General features: G+C 49.8%; 1 protein-coding gene across 1 annotated transcript in view; it reads right to left on the bottom strand.

Moving 5' to 3' along the window:
- The window catches only part of ARPP21 (cAMP regulated phosphoprotein 21), a 157,975-nt gene that overhangs the window by 9,360 nt on the left and 126,069 nt on the right, over nucleotides 1–22,546 (bottom strand). Inside the window, 1 exon segment of the mRNA XM_051977361.1 lies at nucleotides 19,849–19,978. Within this exon segment, the coding sequence (XP_051833321.1) occupies nucleotides 19,849–19,978 (130 nt within the window).

The raw sequence follows: 22,546 nt of genomic DNA, 5'->3' as shown, positions 1-22,546 counted from the left end.
GAAGGGCCCCTGCACATGAGAAGGGCCCCTGCACACGAGAAGGAAGGGCCCCTGCACATGAGAAGGGCCCCTGCACACGAGAAGAAGAGCCCCTGCACACGAGAAGGGCCCCTGCACACGAGAAGGGCCCCTGCACACGAGAAGGGCCCCTGCACACGAGAAGGGCCCCTGCACACAAGAAGGAAGAGCCCCTGCACAGGAGAAGGGCCCCTGCATGCATTAAATGCGCACTGGGGGCTCCAGGACAAACTAATCTGTGACCCCCCTTTCCCATCTGTGAGACGAAGGGCTCCCCAAAGCAGCGGCTGCGCCGGCTCTCTCAGCAACGGGGCTGCCATTTCCCCAGAGTGTCTGATGATTTCCGCCTCCGGTGTCCACAGCAAGTGATGTTGCGATACCTTAACAAGATAGGTCCCAAGTACGGCCCAATTCAGAAGTCTCTCCCGACTCCCAGGAGGAGCTTTCCTTCTCTGTGTCTCAGCCTTGGATAAATCCCTTTCTCCCTTCGGGCCTCACTTCCCTCCCTGTCAGAGAGGAGGCTGACTACAGGTTAAGGCAGGGGCCGAAGGCGTTGCCCTGCCCTTATTAGGGACGGTCAAATGAAGATGATTAGTCCACGCTGACCCACACAATTGATCCACACAAACCAGGGTGAAAACCTTAGAGCAGGAGCAAATGTGGCCCAAAGTTCCCCAAGTCCTGGGACCAGAGCGAGTCTGCTCTGACTCAGATGTTTCTGGCTTCCAGGCTGGGCCGGGCTAGAGAGGGAGGCTCTGTCCCCTGCGGGCCTGCCAGGCTCTCCCAGGAGGAGAGGCAGCCTCTCCTGGAGGTTGGAGGGGATCAGGGAGCCGGGACAGGGAGCCAGCCTCTGCACTGGAACTCCTTAAGCTTCAGAACTTTCTGTGCCGTCGTCCCCGTGCCCGCTGGCCTGCTGAGGTCACCGGTCCTCAAGCTTAGGGTTTGACAAGTCCTCTGGGAAGCTCGTCTTCCTCCACAGCGGACGCTGGCTTGGGAAGCCTTGAGCCCTCCCGAAGTCAAGTCCTTCTCGGCTTGTCAGGTGACAAGCCTTCCTTTCCTGGCCGCACTTCCCTTGATCTCCCCTTTCCTTAACTGGGCTTGTCTGTGGCCCAGACATTCACCTGCCGCTGTGTCCGCCCCCAGACTCTTCCCTCTTTGGGGGGGGGACTTGCATCCTATGGGCAGAACCTTTAGGGTCCCAGGGTCAGCTCCCCGTTACTTCAGCTATCAGAGGATGAGGAGCGCCATCCAGGGGGCTGGAAGCCAGCGACCCTCCGCACAATCCCACGATGAAGGGGAGCTTTCCATGTCGAGCAGACGCTAGGATGAATCCTAAAATCATCCGGTTACACGGCGGGGACCACCAAGCAGCAAATGCCTCACACGGCCTGGGCTCCTCAAAATCATCTCCCGGGAAATAGCTGGGGCTGGGGGCCCCTTTCCTGGGACCATCCTGAAGTACAAGGAAAGCTACACAGGTAAATACAATGGAAATGGAACTGGGAGTGGCTCACCTGGTCCAAACTGAAATCCCAGCTTGCCAAGTCAACTACGGCAAGATCTAAACGGAAAAGTCCTTCTGCTCCTGGACAGTGGGAGCCCAGAACCCCGGGGGCCGACCCATGGCATCTGCCTGGTGACACGAAGGAGTCGGCCAACCAGAGGAGCTCCCGCCCCGGAGGGACACTCGCCGTCCCCCTTTGGGAGCGGTGACTGTGCAGGAGGGAAGCTGAAGGAGTGGGGCAGGCCCGGAAGCCAAGGGCTCAGGGACGAGAGCGCGTCCAGTTACACAGACCCGGCTTGTTTATTGATCTTTTTCCCTCTCCTCAGAGTGAACTGTTGTGTCACTGAAAAGGAAAGTATTTTGTATTTAAACAAGGTGAGAAGGAAGGGCCGACTCATTTGTGAACAGCAACGGTTTCCTGGGCAAAGGGGATAAATCTTGGCTCTAAAGGGCAAGGCGAAAACAGGGAGCCGCGAGGCTTTCCCGGGGAGGCTCTGCCCCACCGGGAAGGAGGGAGGCTACTGGGAGGCTCCTAATTGCGTGCGGGCGACGAGCTCCGATGCGTTTCCATTTACACAAATCCCGTCTCGGAAAGGCTCCATAAAGACTGGCGGTAACTTATGTTCTGGTACATGATAAGCACCCTGGCGTGACAGCCGTGATTTATGGAAGCAATTCAGCACCTCGGAGAGTCTATTAGCCTCGCCTCTGCCCACAAAGGGCGTGTTCTCGCCGTGGAGGACGCCGATGATTAATTACCCACCCAAGCTCCAGAAGGCGATCGGTTCTGCCCACAGGTCCCACATCAGCCCACGGAGGCCCTCCTCGTGACCGCGTTTCCTGCGCAGCGACAGGCAGAGCCTCCTGGGGGCCAATTAGCAGCGTGGCGGGGCTACTTCTGCGCAGGAAGGGCCTGCCACCAACAGGTCCCTCCCCGGCCAGCGCCGCGAGGCTCTTCTTCCAGCACGTCGGGGTCCAATATGCCGGCTGGCCGAGTCCACAAAGGGGACCGGGAATGGGACGGTCAGAGGCGGCCGGCCACGCTCAACAAGGTCAGTCAGGACCCCGTGTCTGGGAAGGTGTGGTTTAAACCAGATTGGGGTCGGGGGGAGTGGCAAGGCTCCGAGAAAATCTAGCCACATCTGGAGAAACCCAGCGGCTCGAGGCAGCGATCGTCAGAGAGGGTTTGCGATCTGAGGGGTCCTCGTCCACTCCTGGACAAAGGCTGGAGCGTATTTGGGGAGGGCTCTGGGGCCGGGAGACCAAGGTCAGGCTTACTTTGGCCGTCCATCGCTGTGCTGTTCTTGGGCTCACACCTCAGCCATGCTGGGTCCTCACGTGGGGCTCCTGCGAGTGCGGACAATGACCGTGGCCAGGCTTCGGCGACGAGTTACTGGGGAGGAGAGCTTGGGTTCGTTTCCATTAGCTTTCCTAATGACAAAATTCTTCTATTAGAAGTTTCATTCCTTCGTTAGCTCGCACTGGCAGAGGCCAAGTAAACAGTGGAAAGAGTGTGGGACTTGGAATTTGGGAATTGGGTTCAAATGGTCGTAGGGTGTTAAGGGACCCCGGTGGCCATCAAGTTAAGTGTAGAACTGGCCAAGAGTCATCTCTACAATGTCTTCGCCCTGCGGCCACTTTGAGGACTTCCAGTCCTGCTCCTTGTAGCCCATGCTGCCCGCATCTTCTTCTCTTCTCTTTTTTCCTTCCTTCTGTCTTCTTTCTTCCCACCTTATCTCCCCCTTTCTCTTGTCTCTATTCATCTCTGTCTCTCTGTTTCTTTCTGTTTTATTCCAGCCTCTACCACTTCTCAATCAAACCCTTCAGGCCAAACAGATCAAGTTCATTGATTCTTCCATGGGCTCACCTTTCCATTCCAGAAGGTAGCTCCATGTTCCCCCCAAAGTCTTCCTTTCTTGAGACCCAGAATAATTCACTAAAGGATAAGTCCTTTAATGAGTTATCATTGGACACGGTCTAGCCGGCCTCCTCCAGCCTTGTTCTATCCTCTCTACACACTCTAGCCCATCGCCATCCTGGCTAAAGTCTGGAATGATGAATTGAGCTCAATCATCTGGTTGTGATTTTACGAGGTGGAGCAGTCGGACCCTGAACTTTTACCGTCCTAGGAAATCAATCATCGGCAACAAGTTTTAAGCAGCTACTATGCGCCAGACACCAGGAATACAAAGAGAAAAGGGGAATTATCTTTGACTTCACAGAGTTCCTTGCAAACATGGGTAATGTACGCATAGATAGGCATATATAGAGATATATCTGTATTATATATGTACATGTTTTGTGTGTGTGAGTGTGAATGAATGTGTGAGTGTGTATGTGTGTACACACAGGGTAACTTTAGTGGGCGAAAGGGGCAGAGCATCATGGACGTTATGCTTCTCAATATAATCTAAAATAACATTATCAATGCAAATAAAAACTAGTATTTATAGGATCTTTAAAGTTTGCAAAGCACTTTCCAAATAGGATCTAATTCCATCTCACAACAGCTCTGCTACTATTATTCCTATTTTTCAGATGACAAAACTGAGGCAGACAATTGAGTGCCCTGCGGAAGGTCGCTGGTTTACCCAGGGTAGTCTCTGTTCTTGGCCCAGATCTCTATGCACTGTGACATCCCCTAGCAGCATTAGCTGCCATATTCCGCTGTTAACTCAAATTCAGCTTGGGGCCCTTAAAGCTTGCTTTCTCCTCCATTTTGGGCAAGGAGAGCTGATTTTTAAAAACCGCAGCTGACCCTTCCCCTTATCTCCTTATGCAGAATCCCATTAAATCAGTTCGATATCCGAGTGTCAGGAAAGGTTTTCTGGATACGGTGCCATCTCACGTCTCACTTCTGGCCTTTTTTGGCCATCTGGAAAATAGCGGCCAGATCATTTGCGCCTTTATCTTAGTTCCTCATCGAAATGTTCAATAGCAAACACAATTCCTGCTATGGGAATAAGAGTTCACCATGTGCTTTGTGATTGTGATAAGTCGCTCGTTCAAAGCCTCAATTTCTCCATCTGTAAAATGGAGATAATGCTCACACAACCCGATTTCCAAAAGGTCTTGAAAGCCTTTCATTCAGATGTAAGTGCGGAGTAAGAAGTTCCTCTCCCCGATTCAAGCTCTAGTGACGAGCCCTTGGCTTGATGCTGCGTTGCGGGGCCATCTCCGGAGCCTGTTTAATAATGGAGGGAGGGGACTATGAGACCCCTTAGAAAACTGCCGCCCACCACGGTGAGGTACTGAAGAAATAATGGAAGGGAGCCGCGGTGCTCCCTGACAACGTGGAAAGTCGGCCGTTGAGACGCATGTTTTTCTAGCCCATCCCCTTGCCCCAGGAGCAGCCGCATGGATGAGTCAGCGGGGGGGTTGGCCGTGAGTGCTCCCTGGCTCGGACCAATGGTTACTTAAAGGCTGCCCCAGCTTGGCGGGTCCTTGGGAATCTCTCCCCGGCCTCCTTTCCGTGCCCCGGACGGGCCGCGAGAAGGAAACGACTTCCTTTCTTCGGGGTCCAGAGCTCGGCCCCGTCTCTTCCTCGCAGTTTCTTTGTTATCGGATCTGTGCTTTCTGACTTCTCCAAATCGGCACCGACGTCACAGGCCCAGGCTGAGGCCCTCCGCTGGAGGGGGAGGGGCCGGGGAGTCACTCCCTTCCCGGCTGCAACATCCCCCTGTTCCTGGAACCCCTCGGAGAACTCGCGCTGCGGGCTTTGCCAGTCTTGTCCGTCCGGATTGCCGTTCGCCCACCCGCCTCCTGGTGGCACCACAGAGCAAGGATCTGCCTGTCAGCTCTGCACATCTCAGCCCGGGCCGGGAGCCGAGTCCGGCCTCCTGTTTCTTGGGGAAATAAGCAGAATCCAGGCTGCCTGTAGGGAGACGACCGGGGGCAGAGGCGTGTTCCAGCTCCAGCCCCTCCCCCACGCAGCCTCCCAAAGGTGGCAGGGACCCCGGCAGCCCGCTCTTTCGTCCCACCTCACCAAGCAGATCCCTCCTCCTGCACATCCGACAACCGCTCATGGTCACTGGTAAAGTCCGCCAAGAAGGAGGAACCACAGCAACCCAAGGGGGCTTCTCCCGCTTTGGGGCCACTCGGATATGAGAGAGCATCTCCTCTTAGATCCGCCTTCATTTGCCTGCGATCCTCACCTGTTCTGGAGCCCACCCCGACTCCCATTCCGCGCAACAAAGATGGTTTCAGACCGCTCTCACGCATCTGGCGCCGCTCTCCTCCTTCAAACTTAATGGATCCAGTTCCCTCAGCTGGTCCCAATGTCTGAAACCCAAGATCTTCTATTTTCTGGCTGTGATGCTCCCTGGAAACTGTCTGGCCGGGGCACCCGGGACTCAAACCCAGAACTACATGTGGTACGATCAGAAGGGTGTAGTTTGGGCTTCTTTATTCCCGGAAACTCGGCCTGAGATCATGTCACCCAGGAATCCCTAAGACTCTGGGCTCATGTGTTCCCAGCTTGCTCTAAATGGATTAACATTTTCTCCTTATCCCTCCCCCAGGGAAATCTTTTACCAGACTATGGATAGCCCTCTTTAGGCTTCCCCCAATGCAGGTGACACGGTGCCCTGGGCAGAGTCAATCACTCCGAGTCCCAAATACACAGTTCCAATCATGATCCCTTTGTCCTACTCCCAGGAAATTAAAAAAGATGAAAAAACCTCACAGGGACCCAAATATTCCCAGGAAACACATGAAGCTCTCAACCCGCCCCCCAACACCCCCACTGGCTGCCTGCAAAGCCCCTCTTCCCTAACTACCACCATGCAGGAAATTAGGAATTCCTATTGTGGCAGCTCTCTGAGAGTCCAGGAGAATTCCTCTCTCCCAGTGGGATTTTATCCCAGTATCTTCCCTTCTAACTGCATTTTAGACTTTCCTGGCAGGTCAACATCAGGAAATAATAAATCAGAAATCTTTTCTCCATGGGCCACCCAAGTAACCGATTGGCTGAGATAACGAAATAGGACATTGGATGAGAAACATCTAATGCACTGACCTTTTTCAAAGAGCAGGAAGCCTCTGAAAGGGAAATCGGGTTTGGAACCCACATGAGAACCGCCTAGATTCGGGTTCCTGTGAGATGGCTCCCAGGCTGAGACAGTGAAGCTTATTTTTTGAACCCAAATGCAGGACTTTGCATTTATCTTCATCAAACATCATTGTATTGAGTAATGCTCTCTAGTCAGTCAACATATCTTGGGATCCCTGACTGTCTCCCAGTTTGTTAGCTGCCCAACCCTGGTTTTCTAGTTTCCGGATATGATCATCTTGAAATCTCTGCCTTTATCCCTCAACTAACCATGACGGGCTCTACTGACATCATGGACAGCCTCAGGACGTGAGTGAATCTATCGGGAATTTTCAATGGCAGAACATCTGTCAACATCATATGTTGTTATTATTGCTACACTGAGACTACTGTGACGAGGGAGAATAAAGCAAGTGATATCTTTTCTTTTGTTAATAATGGCCTGGTCATCCAGATCCCATAAATATCCTGGGGAAAAAATGGGAGCTAGAATCGATTCAATCATGAGGGAAGCCGCAGAAGATGGGGCTGTAGCGTTGGGCCTTGACTGTGGATTGTGAGACATTGTGATAAATAGCTGTCTCAAACCTGGGGAACAACTGAGTCCTTCCTTTAGACCAATCAGAGATGACTGCTTCATGGGGTAGAGCTTATGGTGGAATGACTTCATTTTTGACCAGAGAGGAAAAAGACCTTTCTCTAAGGAAGAGATGGTTGGAGAAGAAAGGAACAGGGCATTTAGTTAGTGTCCCAGCCAAAGCATTAGACAAAATGGCCATTTCCCTCTTGGTCCATTGGGCACTGTGTGGCAAACAAACTGTTCCTGGTCATCTTCAGGGGAGATAAATTGTCATCAGAGTTGACCACGTGGGGAATGCCATGAGCACATAGCACGTGGATTGCCACATCTCCCTCCACACCAGCTTGACCCCCGGAGCCCTGCTCCCCCTGACTCGTGCCCCAGTTCTTTCTTCACGATTCTAGATTGTTTGCCTCATGTGCTCTGCTGTCACTTGGCACTGCTCATGTTAAAAATTGGCCACTATGCTTCCCTACCGTGTCAGTTTGACCAACGCTTGGGCAACCCCCAGCTTCCCAGACCCTCATCCTTGGGCTTCTTTACCTTCCCTACCTTTCTCTAGTCAGGTTTAGCTTGGCTGTGAACCTCATGGACTCTTCTCCCAGAGCAGCTCAGATGTATCGCTTCCTTTCTATATGAACTAATCAGGATTGATCTTGGAACAGTAAAGCCTCCATTCTTTACAGTGGAATGTTTTGTCACAGGTGAATTCAAAATTATGAAGAATTTTAGTGGATACTTAAATCTATGGGAGTCTCCAAAAGAGGAAAACAGAAGACAAATCCAGTCCTGACAAACCTTAGGGATTACTTGATGGAGGGCGTTAGCTGGTCAATAAGTCTTCTGAGAGGCAATGATAGCTTAAACATCAAAGAATCAGTCACTTCTGAAGGATAGAACAGAAAAGGATAGAAAGAAAGAGAGTGGAGGCATAAATGCAGAGAGAGAGAAGGAAATAAAAGAGACAGAGCTACAGTCAGACAGAAAAACCGAGACTTGAGTTAATCAAGTAAGCAACAAATTCTTGGAGATTAATCTTAGATGTTTTCAGCAGGGGGAGCGATAGAAAAGGAAATGGATGAAAGGAAAAGGGAGGGAATGTTTTCCTTAGACACAAAAGAAAAAGAACAAAATTACTCTCCTCTCAAAAACAAGCACTTAAAAATGAATTTATAGGACAAAGAATAGTAAGCTGAGGTAAAACCGCCTCCCTCTCTTCCTCCTCCTTTTCCTCTTCTTTCCTTTCCCCTTTCCCTCCTTCTCTCCCTCTTTATCCTCTCCCTGCTCCTCTTTGCTCTTCTTCCCTTTCCCTATCTTCCACTCCTCCTCCTCTCGGAGACTGGGTGTCCATTTGTAGACTACTATTTGTCCAGTTTTGCTAAATGACCCCTTTAAAGTACTTCCAATGCATTTTTCTTCATTCCCTCTAACTCCATCCTCCAAATATCAACACCAATCGAACCAAATCAGTCCTTTTTCTTCCAGGAGTCTCTTCCCAGTTCTGCTTGGTCTGTATCTGGGAGGAAGGGGAGGAGGGGGAACAAGAAGAGGAGGAGGAAGAAGACGAAGAGGAGGAAGAGGGGGAGGAGGAAGGAGAAAAAGGTTTCGCCTCAGCCTCTTCTTTGCCCTATAAATGCACTTTTAAGTATTTGATTTTTGAGTGGAAGGGTGATTTTTTTCCTTTTTTCTATTTTTAAAGACTGGAGTCAAGAACCCCTTGATCACCCTGCTCTCTGGAGAAGAGTTTGCACTGAAAGTACCAAGGGTGGGACAGAGTCCCCAGCCATCTTCATTTTTCCATTATTACAGAAGGGAGCTGTCCCAGGAGCTGGGGGTCCTGAGCGGCCGGTCACTAGCTGTGGGACCTGGAGCAAATCATGTGACCTCAGAAGGGCTCAGTTTCCTCCTCTCTGCCCTGCGGGAGCTAGAAGGTAGCCTTCAGGTGTCGTGTCCTCCCGTGGCTCCTGTGGTCATGGGGCACTGGCCTTGTGTCACAGCTAGGAACAAGGCACAGAGGCCTGGAGGTATCTGAGGCTGAAGCCTAGGTCTCTTCCAGGAGGTAGAGGAGGTCCAGGTGCATGAGGAAGAGCCAGGAGGGCTTGGAAAGAGGCCCCAGAAACCAGCCTCCGAGAGCTTATACCCAGCCCCTCTTCCTGGGATTGTCGTTAATGACAGCTGGTGTGACGAGGGACCTTTATGTCCAGACTCTGTCTCTGTTATCCTTCCCATTTTACTCTGAGACTGAGTGCTCCATAGCCACAGAGCTTGGAAGGGGCAGAGGTGGATGGGAGTCGAGGAGGAGGAGCATGGAGGCTGGGCTTGGAGGCCATGGGTGGGCTCTCAGCTCCCTCACTGACTGCCAGGGGGCACAGGACCAGCAAACTTCTCTATGTCCATAAGGGGTGATTGAGAACAGGATGCACCATCTGTGCCACCGAGTTTATTTGGTGGGGGGGCTACTATAAAGACTACATATGGCATAGCAAATGGGAAACCTACAGGTTGCAGCCCGACTGTCCACAGAGCCAGGGAGGAAGGGCTGGGTTCAACCTGTGGCTGGCGGGCCTGGCCGGGAAGCATCTGTAGCTATAGTTACTACAGGTCTTCTGCAGCCTTTAAGTCAGAGAGCTTAGGGGGCAGGACAAGGAGGCGGGGAGCGAACATTTCCATGGGGGCTGCTCCATGTTACAGTTGCCCAGGAAACTGCCTTCTTGGCATTCACTCAGGTACCAGATCTCACCACACTGCGCTCGTCCCCAGTGTGGCATTTGGAGCTCGGGGGAGCCGGGGGGGGGGGGTGGTGCGCCTGCATCTCAGGAGGCCTGAGCAGGACCCCTGGTTGCTGGGGCCCCTTGGGGGCACTGGGCAGCTACTGCCCAGGGCACTTGGTCCTCCCTCTGTCATGAATTCCTCTTCTAGTGATGGGAAAATCCATGCTTAGCCCAAGGAAATAGAAGGAGAGGGGCATCGGGGCCATCCAGGCTCTAACCAGCCCTTCCCTGGGCAGCTCTAGGAAAGTTTTGGCCATCACTGACGCAGGAATGATTTTCTGAATGTAATAAACAAATATGACCCTAGACAGTGGAGCCAGCCATGGGCAAGAAAGCAGCAGCTTCAGGGGGATGCCCTAGGGGCGGCAGGAGGCCCTCCAGGCCCTATGAAGTCTCTTCTCTCAAACTCTCTCTTCGGCAGAGGCCATTTTCTCCCTGGACTTAGAGAGTGGGACTACAGGTGCGGGGCATCTGGTTGCATGAGTGGGCATCTATCCTAAGCCATGGCAGGGTAGGAGCACATGGGGAAGACCTTGAAGGGCAAGAAGTGGAATAGGAATTGTGCGTGAGACTTTGCAAGCTGGCTAGGTTACCATGTAAAGGGGGATGTTGTGTGCTGGGACAGGGATGCTGGAACAGGCAAGGAGTCGGGATTGACAGTCATCATTACTCTTCCCTTCATCCATTCAGGATGGCTTTCTCTTGTTTCTTTTTCTCCTCCTAGTCAGAAGCTGCCTTTTGGTTTCCCTAGCCCTGGCCTGTCTTTCCATAACAATTTTGATGAACTTTCTTGAAAGATTTTGCCAAGAGGCAAGGCAGAAAAGCTTCCCAGGGTTGGGGTTTGGAAGAAACGGTTTCCTAAGGTGATTATCTGGTCAGAATCACAGATCCGGTCTTCCTGGCCACCAGACACCATGCTGGGAATGATCCGCTGAGTGCCCGGAAAGAAAGGTGAGGGAATGGGGCAGCTTCTCAGACAAAGCTTCCAGAGACTGGAGGAATTAATCAATACAAGGAAGATGATAAAAACAATGAATTAGAAAGCCGCCTATTTGGAGAGTGGCCAGGCAGATAGAGGAAAAAGAGAAAAAGTTGGCAAAGGAAGAGAAAAATAGAGGAGACACATAGACACAGACAAAGAGGGAGAGACAGAGAGAGACAGAGACACACACACACACAAAGACACAGAGAGAGACAGAAAAAAACAGAGACAGAGAGATACAGAGACAGTCACACAGAGACAGAGATAAACTGACAGAGGCAGAGAGAGAGACAGAGAGAGAGAAAGCTTTATAAGCTTACAAAAATAAAGGGGCTTCAATGAAACTTTTTTTTTCTTCTGGAGGTAGAGTCTACCTGTGACTTTCTCCGAACTGAGGTCACTTTCCAGAAATCATCTCCCAAGATGGAGGCACCAGTGATGCCCAAAGCAAACTTCTGATTTGCTGAGAACTAGGATGTTAACAGTGCCCAGAGGCTTTTATTCATGAATCCATGAATAATAAACAGGAGCATCTTCCAAATAGATGCTTCCCCCCCCCCCCCCCCCAGGATCTGGAACACAATAAGTTCTTTCTAAATGCTGATCGAATTTGGATTTATCAGATGCTCTAGACTCCTGGCATAAGGGAACTGGCCGCCTGTGTGGTCTTAGGATCTGCTGGGTACAAATTTGTCGATCTATTAATACCTCCCCCTGTTACTGCTGCTAATAATGACAATTATTCTCATAATCCTTGCATAACATTTCTTCTTCCTGGGTTCCTGTTTTTGCAAATGGAATAATTAGAATCCAAATGAAAGCTGAGCTCAAGCATTTCCATAGAAACCCTGTCCTGCCTCTGTGTTGCAAGCAGTGAGCTAAACCACCCCAGCCACGTGTCACTCACAGCCGCCACCAGAAAACACCCAATCCAATCTTTCTGAGACTTTCAAAGACACTTTGTCAAGAAAACAGCCGGGACCTCCCATTGAAAATGTGCGCTTCTGCATGGATCCTCGATCCCTCTCCCTGCCAAACCACCTGGAGGAAGGCTATCCAGGCCCAAGTGGGAGTGATAGTTGTGTTAAAAAAAAAAAACAAACAAAAACAAACAAAAAAAAAAAACCCATGGTTTTTAGGCGGGACAATGGCCCACAAGATCTGATGACCCCCATCTCTCACCAGTTCCTCCAACTCATCAAAAGTCAAAAGTCAAGAGGAGGTGGAAGCCCGTGTAATGAGGGCCATGGCCATGGGGAGCTCAGTTCAGCTCCCCATCTGCTCCATGATCATCAGCCTTCTATGTTCAAGGCCTGGCGCCATTGTCTTTTTCTGGGTAACCTGCTCCCCAAATAAATGAACAATTTGGGGTTCAGAGAGGTTGGGAATGGGAGGGATTTCCTCAGCAGACCAATGAACAGAAAAGGAAGTGAAAGCTAATAATAGCAATGATATTTCTATATTATCTAATTTCACATTAAGTGCTATCATCACCCCTGTTTTTATAGATGAGCAAACCGAATCAGACAGAGGTTAAATGACTTCTTCAGGGTCACACAGCTACCAAAAAGTGTAGGCAGGATTCCAACTTCAGTCTTCCTGGCTCCAAGCCTAACCCATCTTACAGGATTTCAGGCTACCTCACAAAGCTAAAGCCCTTTGGATTGCCTTGGCACTGAGCCCCTGAAACCAAGCTAACAATCAGGATTTCATGGTCATGAGCATGCCAATTACACAGCATCAGTGACTCCATTAAGAAGCACCGGGACCTGTCCCCTACATGAGACCAGCGAGAAGTGTCGTTCCCACAGAGCCAAAGATGCTGGCAATGGGTTATCATCATTTCTTTGTGGAGAAGGACAGACAGACAGACACGATGGCCAAGTTATATTACCTGCTAGGGAGCCCACTTGTGCATCATGGGAAGTGATGAAAGATAGCTTCTGTTTTCTTGGTCTCTCAGTCCCTGTGATAGATTGTGGCGGGATGAATCACCAGGGAGGTTGCCTCAAAAGAGACCAGCTGCCTTCTCTCCTAATAAGGACAGAATATCTCTGGGCTCACATGGTGAACAGTTCTTCCTACTTCAGCCACCAATTCTGGGATCACACCCTGCCTACCCTGTCACAGGCAGCAAAGACTCCCAGAAGCCTCTGATCAAACATGTTCTTAATGAATGGTCAGAAAACATGTAATTCTTTTGCCATAGAGTTGGAGTGAGCTCGCCCAGCTCCACATGAAGCACCTCAGCCTAATAACCTGATACAAATGAATAGATGACCCCAACAGAGCTGATCTAAGCTATCAGGGTTGATTTATTCTTCTCTTAGCACCTCAAGAAATGTGGGAAATCTGGTTTCCATCACTCCATCAGCTACTTAATGCACATTTCCATCTCTGACAATCCAAACTAGTCCTAAAGCATACATTCAAAGGCCCCATCCATCTAGGAAGTCTCCTTTGATTCATTAAGGAGGAAATGACCTTTTCCCTCCAAGTTCTTAAGAGTACTTTATTATTTTATCTCCCATATCATTGTTCCCAGTTTACCTTCGATTTTGCTTATTTTTTACTTCCCTCATCTCCCCACTAGATAGAAGTTATTTGGAGTCAAGTAATATGCCTGTACATCTCTTCATCCCTCTAAGGAGCCAGGAATGACATGATGCATACATACAGGAGGTGGTTAGTAAATAGACCCAATTTCAAGGGCCTTTGAGACCCTTCAGCATTCATTCCCTGTTCCTGTCCAAAGATCAGAACAGGCAACACTTGGAGAGACACCAGGTCCTCAAGCCCCTCAGACCATCATGCCAATCGAGTCTCCAAGCTTTTTCATACTTCAGAGACCATCTGGTCCAATCCACAGATAACCAGACTTCTCAAGTACAAAATCATTCCTCCTTCCCTCCACCAAATGGCATCCATTTGAAGGCTTTTAATGAAGGAAAACACACAGATAACCATAGCAGCTCATTTCAGTTTGGATAGCTTCAGTTGTGAAGAAACTATTTCTGAACCCAATATTCAATTTGTCCCTTTGCAACTTGCACCCATTGCTACTAAATCTGGGGCCAAGGAGAGCAACATTCATTTTTCTTTTATGTGACAGCAGCTCCCTATTATGTACTTCTCTGTTTTCTCTTCCCTACATTAAGCATACTTCATCCCTTTATCAGATCCTTCCGTGGCAGGACTACAAGATCCTTCCTCATTTTGATAGCAACCTTCTGGACTCTTTAGCATAGAAATGCCTTTTCTACAAGAATTAAACTCAATGATCCCAAAGGGATTTAACAGAGAGGACAGCAAGACTCTTTCCAGCTAAAACTGGACATTCATCTCCTCTTGATCTGATCTGAACCTGTTTTGTGATAATGATGTTGAAGTCTTGGTGATGGAGAAGCTTGGACCTTTCTTTCTTCCTCTTCTCTTCTACTTTGCCCATTGGAACCAAATGCTTTCTTTCTGTCCCTGAGACTACCCATGGTGGCTTGAATCCATCAGGGAAGTGAACGGCTTTTTCACAATTGCCTCACTTTTCTCGGTTATGTATTCCCTATTAGTCATCTCTGTCCCGTTAATTTGTAGTTCAGAAAGCACAGAATTCGCAGTGGCAGAAAACACAGAAGCAAAATAAAAGTCATCTTCTCTGCTCTAGCTCAAAGGCTTAGCACAATGCCTGACAAATAACAGGTGCTTAATTAAAGCTTGTTGACTGATTGCAAATGTCATTTTATCCACTGGAGTAGCAGCAACAACCCTTGCCTCCTTTCTTCCTCCTTCTTATTTCAATATAGCCTGAACACATACAGACACACATACACACACACACACACCCCTTTTTCCTTCCCTAACATCCTCTGTCTCCTAAGAGTCTCCTTTCACTTTTTGGGGGGAGCCTTCTTGCTACAGAATTTCAGAAGCTTGTGGTGGATCTTTTCCCGGATTGTGTCCCTTGTGAATTTCTGGCTGTACCTGCTTCTTCTGACCCCACAGATATTTCCTTTGGGGCCAGAAATACTAGTCTCACTTCCAGGCATCACCTTTTTAAGCCCCTGTGCCCTTCCTACGTGTGCCTTTTTCTTCTAAAGCTTCAGATTTGGCTGAAAACACCACTGGCAAAAGTGCCCTCTCTGATCCGCCAGTTTTCAGCTTCTTTCCTAAGGCTTCCTGCCTGTAAGAACTTTCCAGTTTCATCACAGCCCTCTCATTCATGCCCATTAAGAGTCACCACAAATGGAGGGTAGGAATCAGGTTAAACAAAGCCTGGGAAATGGTTTGGCTGATTCTGTGTCTACAACATCCCCTCTTCCTCCCCCACCGCCAGCCTCTCAATTATCATTGTTATTCCAAACAATTGCTTCCGGATCACCCCAAGGCAGTAAATCACCATCCACTGTCACCCATTTCTATAGCCCCATTCCCTGGAGCGCACAAGCATTAAGTCCTGCCCATTCTAACTCTCCATTTTATGTACATCTCTTTGATCTCCGCATTTATCTTGACTCTTACTTTTACAGCTTTTGTTTGGGCCCTCGTTTCTTGCATTATTCTAAAAATATCCTTACTTATGTTGCAAGTTTTCATCCCTCCCTTGGTTGTAGGATGATACATTTAGAAGGGACCTTTGGAAACATATATTCAAACCTCTTCCTTTGAGAGGTGAGGAAACTAAGTCACAAAGAGGTTAAATTATTGACCCAAAGTCATAGTCAGCATGTCCAGGAGCCATGATTTTTATCCTTGTCTTCAACTCTAGATCCAACTCATTTCCCATTCATTTCCATATCCACATGTAGGGGGGAATAAAAGTTAACATATAGACAGCACCCTGAGATACTAAAATAATGAAAAATCTTCACCACCAAGTTGGTATTCTATAACATGTATTGGAAAACAAAGGTAAGAAATTAAGTGCACAGGATTAGAAACATAAGGCTATGGTGGATGTCAAGGAATATCATCATCAACGAAGTCATCAGTCTTCCAAAATAGCAGTATGACGATGAGTTAAAATAATCTAGGCAAAGATTAGTCCTAAATTTTAAAAATAATAATAATGACAATTTTAAAAATTCAATTAAAAGTGAGTCAAACATGGAGGCTGACATTAGCATAAGTGCTTCAAAGCATTGTTTATTCAAGCTTGGAGATGGGGGAGAAGAAAAGTGGGCATGAATGTATTAAATGAGCTCCAAAAGTGCAGCCAAAGTAGAGTTAGGATTTGCTAACAAAAGGCATTTTAAAGACTGATTTTCCGTGATTTTGATCTCAACTATAATTTGAAATCTTAAACATTTCTATAAAAAAAAGAAACATGTTGTTTTCTACACGGTGCGCCCCACCCCTCCCCTGCAAGGTTATTCAGAGATGCTGACAAACATACCGTAGGTAATGAAAAATAAAGAGTGAGAGGAATATTTTAAGTTTATTCCTTCCTCAATTGACTTTGTTATTTGAGTAAAGTTTTATGTAGCTTGCCTCCAGTTTTCTCCCATTTTCCCTTTCTAATACTGGGAGGAGCCCGGTTAGCTTGACATTTAGCTTTTAAACTTTAGCTACCAGAAGAAATCAAGCCAACTTCAATACCATTACTCCCAGACCCCCCCAGCAAAATATTCGGTGTTGGATTAAGTTTCCACTTCTCAGAGCTCAAAGGTGGAACATCTCACAGACTTAAGTGCATGTTGGAAAATTGCCCCACCACTCTATGGTCTCCATTTCTCCCTCCTTCAGCTTCTATATGTCTGTCTGACTACTCTTCTCTGGCAATTCTCTGGCCACGTGGGCAACAGGAAAGAAGTTCGGGTCATTGTCCATTGTCCTGCGTCGTCTGCGTAAAGCGTCTGCGCCATTTGATTGCTGAACATATCCTATAGACTGCTCGGATTTCCCATATATGAAAAATAATCAGTTGAGATCTCATTACTATAATGATTTCTCTCTTCCTGAGAATAAGTAGCCTGTGTGGAAGGTGATTTAATCCTAAGAGACTTATTGCTACTCGCCCATGCATGACAAAGGGAAACATGGTGTCCAGGTAGGTAGAGGCCCCTGTCCTTATCTCAGTCACTTAAATTCTGGATCAGATTCATTTCCATACTGAGCCTAAGAGGATCTTGGGAATTTTTAACCCTGTCAGATGTGTTGAACAAAGGGATATGTCACATATTTTTCCTCATGCTATTTTCCTTCTGATCCAGCTCAAATTCCATCTCTTATGTGAAGCCTTCCTGATTTCCCACTTACTCGAGTCTTCACCTCAATTCCCTTGTATTCATTTTGTATGCAATTATATATTTACATATATGTGTATACATATGTATGTGTATATATATTCAAAATATTTTACCTCACAGAATATGATGTTCTTGAGATCAGAAACTGGTTTATTTTTGTCCTTGTGTTCCCAGAGAACAACAATATATAGTTCCTGGCACGTAATAGGAACTTAAGAAATTTGCTAATTGATTGACCTTGATTCGACATATAAATGAAATTAAAAGAAAAGATAGGACCTTTCTGACCTTTTTTCAATTGCCTCCTCAGCTGGGTACAGTGGCTTTTAGCTTCCACATGTAGCTAAAATTAGAGTTATCAATTTGCCCTGGTCAGAAAGAGGCTTTCTAGGCCTGCTACCCTATTAGAAAGGAAATGAGGTAACCAGTAGATGATCCTGAGAACTCCAGAAGTCATTTGGACTCATCTTGTGGCTGCCTATGTTCTTTCAAACTTTGAAACGAGCTTCTCTCTCGCCATTTGAATGGCATCCCTCTCTTGAGGATCAGCGATGTCAGACTGAGGAGCCAGTTCTCCTCCTTATGTTCATTTTCCTCTCTGTAACATCACTTGCTCCTCGCTGCCTCCTTGCTATTGTCTCCCATTTTAACAACTACGGTACTTCAGTCTCTTTATTCTCTCTGACTTCTCTGTCCACTTATTCTCCTTGAGATTGCCTCTTTCTCTTCTCAAACCCTTACTGTAACCGTTCCCCCCAAAGGCTCATCTTTCTTTGTCTTTTCTCCCCTTTGACAATCAGCCATTGCCGCCCCTCTAACTCTACGTGGACACTCCCCAAATGCCTATTTCCAGATGTCATTTTCTTCCTCCCTTGCAGACTAGCATCGCTAAAGCCTTTGGTATAACTTCCTGTAGACGTTGACGAGCCTGTCAAAGCCAACGTGAAGTAGATTTGTCTCTGACATCGTTCCAACCAGAGGGCACTAAAATTCTGTGAGAAGGAATTTGCTACCTACCAAGGCAACCCAGTCAATGTTCAGGTAGTTCTAATTGTCAAGAAGACGTTTATTGTTTTTTTTTCAATTCTGAAATCAAGCATGGATTTGCCTTTTTGTAATTTCCACCCATCCGGGACAAGAACCCAACCTTTCCTTTGCAAGTACGTGGCCTGGAATCTCTTATTTGATTCTCATAACAATTCTGTGAGGTGTAGACAGTCATTGACTCCATTTTAGAGAGGAGGAAACTGGGACTTGGGAACTTAGGTGATTTGCCCATGGGCATAATGGTCTAACACACGATTTAAGCCAGTTCTTCACGACTCTGCAATAGTAAATTGTTATATGATGCTACCTTTCCCTCTCCCTCTCTACCCGCAAATTAAGTTCCATTTACTTCCCGGAATTGATATTTTACCCATACCATAGACCGTAAGAGCCCAGAGAGCTGGCTCCCCAGCCACGTCAGGCAACCAGCAGGCTCGGGACGACTCCTCCCCAGGAGGACTCCCACTCTCACATGGTCCTCAGCTCTTTGCATTGCTCAGAAACTTGGGAATGAGTGTTTTCTTCAATATTCAAATGGCTCCCGCCCCTTTTGGACGGCATCTGCCGTCTGTGCAGAGCTCATAGATTGCTGGAGTCTGGGAGCAACAGGACCCGGTCACGGTTCCGGACTCCCGGTTCTCCAAGGCGATGTGATGTCAGGGGACTTTTGGGCTTCACGACACGGCCCCCGGGAGCGGCAGCCTACTCTAGCGGAGGGAAGGACAGGCCTGCGGCCAGGAAGCCGTGACGCCGGGCCAGGTCACCCAGGATCAGGTTTGCCTCCTGGAGCCTCAGTTTCCCCACTCAGAGAAGCACCATGATAATGTCCTACCTACAGCACTTACCTCCCAAGGTTGGTTAGAGCTCAGGTGTGGCCCCTTGCAGACTCTACGCTCTGGTCACCTCACTGTTGCTGTGCAAAAGTCATCAGGAAAGAATACACTTGGAGAAAGGGGGCGGGATGCGCTCTTGCAAGCAGTTGACCCTTGCTGAATACAGCTCGAGTGCGGTGGGCCGCGATGCCCCGCGCTCCCCGGCCTGGCTCGTGGGCTGGCAGCGCCATGGTCCACCATCTTGGCCACGTGGGCAGCAGGAAAGAAGTTCGGGTCATTGCCCATCGGTTACCTTCCTGTGTCGTCCGCGTAAGGAAATCCAGGGAAAGGGCCACAGCAGGGAAAGAGACCGGTTCACTGTGAGACCTGCTACTCACTCTCTAACAGTGTAACGGCCCCCCTCCCCGCTGCACACCGCGAGGTCCGCGCCAGCTGGACGTGCTCGGCCGATGGATTCCCGGGTCGTCTCGTCGAAGCCCACGGACCGCGGCTTTGGGAAAGAACTTCTCTCTCTGTCTTTCTCTGCCTTAGCAAACACGGAAGCTCTTCTGCAGCAAAGTGCTGGAAATGTGGAGGCTCTTCTCCAGGAGAGCGCGGGATCCTTTTGGTTTGAGAGGATGTGGAGGAGGGGATTGCTGACTGGCTGGGGAGAGGAGGCAGACTCCCTAAAGAGCAGAAGACCCTACGCTGTCCCTCGTGCTGTGTCTGAAGCAAAAGCCCCCCAAATGACCCACAAAACCCTGGCGTCCAAAGGCCAGTCGGGAAACACCGGGGAAAGGCCGGTGTCGAGAGCCCCTGTGGAAGAAATCAGGCGCAGGTACCTGTTTGCTGGGCAGCCGGTGGCGGCATCTGGGGGCTTCTCTGGGCGCTGTACTGGACGGAGCCCACGGGCCGGTACTGCTGAGGCGATGAGGTAGGGAACTGACCGGATGGGTAATAGTACACTGGCATCTGCTGTGGGGAGAAGGGCGAGAAAGCCACAAATGCGCATGAGTGCCCTGTGCTCTGCGGGGGGACTCCCTGCCTCCTCTCTCGGGGCACCTCAGCCCCAGCTTTGGGACCCCCGAGGTCGGCTTTGACTCTTGCCTCTCCCTCCCTCTCCAACGCAGACGGCGCCTCCCCAGCGTCCTTCTCCCCTCCTCCCCCTTATCCTGGCAGCCTCGTGACCGCGGGGTCCCACTCCCGGCTCCCCGAGCCCTAGAGCGCGTCCTTCCCCCCGGCCTTAAGGAACATCCCGAGGGAGACGGATGAACGGCGTCCTCCTGGAGGCGGCCCGTCTTGTTGCTGTCTGAGACCCGAGAGCGCCTCGTTCATCATCACCAGTCAGTGCATGTTGGCAGAACTTCGTACTCTTTACAATGAATATCATTGAACATTATTGTTCAATGGATATTAATGGACAATGAAAATGAGAACCTTCAGAGAGGGCGTCTCACAGTGTAAGGGCACAGGTGAGAAGTGCAGGGATGGTCACAAGTATAGCTGGAAGTACAGGTGTAGATGCAGATCTAGATGGAAGTGGAGGTATAGGTGTAGACGGAGGGGTAGATGAAGGTGTAGACAGAAATAGCCCTAGACCATTGCATTTTGTGCTTACATGTAAGTGCACACAAAGTAAATACAGAGGGATTTGGCGGGAAGATTTAGTAACTGGGAAATTAGGGAAAGCTTCCCATAAGAGCTGGAACTTGAGTTGAATCTGTAGGAAATTAGAGATTCACCGAGGTATTTGAGCTAGACTGAAAAAGTCCCAAGACATTCCTGGGTTGGGCATTCAAATGAATTTGACCCAGATCAAAAACTACAGCTAGAAATGGAAGTGCAGGAGGAGACGGAGCCGGAAGGGCAGGAGGAGATGGAGCCGGAAGGGCAGGCGGAGATGGATCCGGGAGGACAGGCGGAGATGGAGCCGGGAGGGCAGGCGGAGATGGAGCCGGGAGGGCAGGCGGAGATGGAGCCGGGAGGGCAGGAGGAGATGGAGCCGGGAGGGCAGGCGGAGATGGAGCCGGAAGGTGCAGATGTAAGAATAAATATCTTCTACTAGGCAACAGAGGTCAGGAGTGGGAATGATGGATGGAAAGGGCAAAGAGACATATTCCATCTGGATATTTGCACATACAGCCCCACACACTCTCAGACAGACACACACACACACACACTCTCTGTCTCTCTGTCTGTTTCTGTGTCTCTTGTGTTCGTCTCTGTGTCTCTGTCTCTCTCTCCCTCTCGTTCCCAATTTTATAGCCGAGAAAAAGAATAGACTGCTGGCTAAGCCAGGTGGGGGTCCCTCTCCTTGGAGAAGCTGCCTCAGCAGTGGCCATCGTGTTCTAGAGAAAGTTCTTGGTCCTGGCTTTGACGGCTGGGGCTACATGACCAGGGGCACCGCGGGAAGCTGAGCTCACAGAAAGCCATTCTGACAATCCCGCCTGGGCAGCACCTTGTGAGGTTCCTTCAGGTCGTGCTTCTCTTGGGGAGCGGCGGGGCGAGGGGCGTTTGGCGGGTGTGATGGCGACCGGCTTTCAGAATGTCACCGTTGCTTCGCGATGCTCGGATTGGAGGCCATCTAGCCTCATCAGAATGACCAAGGGTCTCCTCTCCCACGTATCTGAGCTTTGCTCCGAGCCCTCCAAATGAGGGGAGCTCCCGCTTCTCTGGCAGCCCGTCCCCCTTGTGCAAACACAGCAAGATTTTCCTGACGTGGGGCCCGGATGTGCTTCCTTTAAAGCTTCTATCTCAGCGCTCCTCTTGCCTCCTTCTTGGGTCAAACAGCGCGAGACCAAGCACTTCTTTCCCATGTTAAGGTGCCTCAGCTGCTCAGAGAGTCATTCTTCCCTCCGCTCGCCCTTTGCGTCTCTTTATCGCCACTTCTTTCACTTGCGCCATCCCCGTCCCCCTCCGAGCGCGCACTTGGGGACGTTCTCGAGTTTAACAGCGTCCTTCCCACCAGAAGTGGCTCCCTCGGCCATCGCCTCCCGCTGCACAACCCTAAGGGAGCCCGCTGTCTGCTCAAGGCTCGGGAGCTTCCTCTTCCCCGTTTTACGTGCATGAAACTGTAGAAAAATCGCGGCACTCGTCCCGAGCCCCTCAGCAGCTCCCGCCCGTGCGCCCGTGTCCTCTGGACTCCTGACCGGGCTCCCTCGGAGACCTCTTGCGGCATCTTTGTGTTCGACGAGCAGGGATCTATTCCTTTAGCCAAATGACGGACGAATGGCACAAGGTCAAGGGTAGTTTGCTGGGCCGGAGACCTGCGGTCCTTAACCCGCCGGTGACTCCTCCGCGGGGGGCGCCATTCTCAGCAAGCTCTGACACCGAAGGGTTCTATGGTCCCGCTCACTCCCCTCCTTCATCCCCCGAGAAGAGCCTGAGACTCCGTTAAACATCCGGGGCTGGACCCGAGCACTGACGGCCAACATGACGGACAACACTAGCACGTGCTCGGCCCTCCCCACTCCTGCGCCGGCTCAGTGAGACGAGGACTGTGGGAGGGAGCGCGGGGGGGGGGGGGGAAGACTAGCCGGG

The sequence above is a fragment of the Antechinus flavipes genome, chromosome 1, assembly GCF_016432865.1.
Source record: "Antechinus flavipes isolate AdamAnt ecotype Samford, QLD, Australia chromosome 1, AdamAnt_v2, whole genome shotgun sequence".
NCBI classification, from domain to species: Eukaryota; Metazoa; Chordata; class Mammalia; order Dasyuromorphia; family Dasyuridae; genus Antechinus; species Antechinus flavipes.
Note: the sequence above shows the minus strand (reverse complement) of the source record. Positions and strands in the feature narration are given on the sequence as shown.